The sequence below is a fragment of the Eimeria tenella genome, genomic scaffold, assembly GCF_000499545.2.
Source record: "Eimeria tenella Houghton genomic scaffold, Eth_scaff1521, whole genome shotgun sequence".
Lineage (NCBI taxonomy): Eukaryota > Apicomplexa > Conoidasida > Eucoccidiorida > Eimeriidae > Eimeria > Eimeria tenella.
The window spans coordinates 1-2685 of record NW_013543987.1 but is presented as its reverse complement, the minus strand read 5'-3'; the positions used below and the strand labels follow the sequence as shown (position 1 = coordinate 2685).

At 58.3% G+C, this 2685-nt stretch overlaps 1 protein-coding gene across 1 annotated transcript; it reads left to right on the top strand.

Annotated features, from left to right (window-relative positions):
* Positions 1 to 84: 84 nt before the first annotated feature.
* On the top strand, positions 85 to 1057 carry ETH_00006340 (uncharacterized protein; the record flags this gene model as incomplete). Its single annotated transcript, XM_013379168.1, has 1 exon — positions 85 to 1057. A coding segment is annotated over one exon (973 nt), but the record flags the coding sequence as incomplete, so codon positions are not given.
* Between the last annotated feature and the right edge of the window lie 1628 nt (positions 1058 to 2685).

Genomic DNA, 2685 nt, shown 5'->3' with positions numbered 1-2685 from the left:
GCGCTGCTGCGCTGCTGCGCTGCTGCTGCTGCAGGTTTTACTGCCCCGAAGAAGGGCTGGAGGCCCCGCTGCAGTGCCCCGCAGGCTTCTACTGCGAGGCGGGAGCAGCAGTCCCCTCGAGCTGCCCCCCGGGGACTCTGAGTTCGCACTTGCTGCAGCAGCACAGCAGCAGCTGCCGCAGCTGCCCCCCCGGCTTCTACTGCAGCAGCAGCAGCAGCCAAACTGTCTCCGGCGTCTGCAGCGAGGGCTTCTTCTGTGCTGCTGCAGCAGAGTCTCCAACCCCGCAACTCAAAGAAGACAACTCCGCAGGGCCCTGTCCCCGCGGCGCCTACTGCACCAGAGTCTGCTGCTGCTGCTGCTGCTCCTGCTCCTGCTGCTCCTGCTCCTGCTGCTGCTGCTGCTGCTTCGCCGCCGGACTCGTGAGCGAGCGCCCCACTGCCGCCACCGCCGCTGCTGCTGCTGCTGCTGCTGCTGCTGCAGGGGACGGAGCGTCCGCACCTGTGCGGGCCCGGGACCTTTGGAGACAGGCAGCAACTTGCTGCTGCTCACGAGTGCAGCAAATGCAAAGAGGGACACTTTTGCTCCGCCCTGGGGCTTGCTGCTCCCCAGGGCCTCTGCGCCCCCGGACACCTCTGCCCCACCGGCTCCAAGACGCCCTACGCCGTCCCCTGCAAGTGCGCATGCATGCATGCATGCATGCATGCATGCAGGAGTGCATGCATGCATGCAGCAGTGCATGCATGCATGCATGCAGCAGTGCATGCATGCACGCATGCATGTATGCATGCGTGGAGGCGTGCATGTGTGCGTGCATGCATGGTCTCTGGGGATAACGGGTGCTTGGGTTGGGGCTGGTGCACGCATGCATGCATGCGTGCATGCGTGCATGCGTGTGTGCATGCATGCATGCATGCAGCAGGGGGAGGTGGATGGGCTGGCGAAGCTGCTGCTACTGCTGCTGCTGCTGCTGCTGCTGCTGCTGCTGCTGGGCTGTGCTCAGGGTGGGGACTTACTGTCCCCAAGGGGCCACTTGGGAGACAGCATGCCCCGCGGGTAAGGCCCAAGTGTCCCCTGTCTCCAAATCCCACTGCCTCCTTTTTCATTTATTTAAGTCCCTTAATTTAATTTCAAATCCCCAAGTGTCTCCTTTTATAGCTTTAAGTTCTTCAATTTAATTCCAAGTCCCCAAGTGTCTCCAAACTACCTCCTCAAGTAAAACTGTCTCCTTGAATTAAAACCAAAACAATCTCTTCAAAATAAAACTGTCTCCCCAACCGAAAGTGTCTCCTTGAATTGAAACTGTCTCCTCAAACAAAACAATCTCCTCAAAATAAAATTAAGACTGTCTCCTCAAACAAAACAATCTCCTCAAACTAAAACTAAAACTGTCTCCTCAAGCAAAAGTGTCTCGTCAAACTAAAGTTAAAACTGTCTCCTCAAACGAAAGTGTCTCCTCAAACAAAGGAAAAGTGTCTCCTCAAATAAAACAAAAGTGTCTCCCCAAGCAAAAGTGTCTCCTCAAACAAAAGAAAAGTGTCTCCTTTTGTGTGGGGCCCGCCAGGTACGTACAGCTGGACCCCCGGCTCCGCTGCATGCACTGCATGCCCTCGGGGCTTTTTGTGCAAAGGAAGAACAGGAGACTACAGAAAAGAAAAGTGTCCCCTTGGCTACTACTGTCCCCGGGGGGCCCCCCTGGCCCAGCAGTGTCCCCCGGGGACCTTCGCTGCGCGGGGGGCCCTCGGGGGGGCCCCCCAGTGCCAGCTGTGCCCTCCCGCAGCGCGCTGCGCCTCGGGGGCCCTCACGGCCCCGGGGGGCCCCTGTCCCCAGGGCTTCTACTGTCCCCCTCCCCCTTTCTTCCAACTGTCTCTCCCCACAAACCCCACAGTCTGTCCCCCCGGCTCTTACTGTCCACAGGGGGTTCAGCAGCCTGTCCCCTGTCCCCCCGGTGAGCCTCCAGCCCAAACAGGGGCCCCTAGGGGGGCCCCAGGGGCCCCAGAGGGCCGCAGGGGGCCCCGAGGGGCCCCAGGGGGCCCCGAGGGGCCCCAGGGGGCCCCATGGGGGACCCAGGGGGGCCCCAGGAGGCCCCAGGGGGGCCCCAGGGGGGCGTCCCCTTTAAAACTACATCTTTCAAACTGTCTCCTATCTCCCGTTATCAAAGTGTCTCCTTCAAAACTCTATCTCTTCAAACTCTGTCTTTTCCAACTGTCTCCCTTTAAACTATCCATTTTCAAACTGTCTCCTTCAACCTGTCTCCTTTCGAAGTGTCTCCTTTTAAACTCTACCCTTTCCAACTGTCTCCTAAACTGTCTCCCTCCAAACTGTCTCCTGAACTGTCTCCTTTAAAAATATATCTTTCCCAACTGTCTCTTGAACTGTCTCCTTTTTAACTGTCTCCTAAGCTGTCTCCTTTTCAACTCTGTCTCCGAAACTGTCTCCTTTAAAACTCCGTCTTTTCCAACTGTCTCCCAAACTGTCTCCTTTCCAACTGTCTCCTTTCCAAGTGTCTCCCAAACTGTCTCCTTTCCAAGTGTCTCCTTGCGCATGCAGGCCAGCTGTGCACTTCTTCGGGCCTTGCTGCTCCCGAGCTGGACTGCCCCGGGGGCCTCCAGTGTGGGGCGGGGACAGCAGCAATTGCTGCAGCAGCAAAGTGTCCCCTGGGGCTGGTGTGTGGGGCGGGGGCCCCGG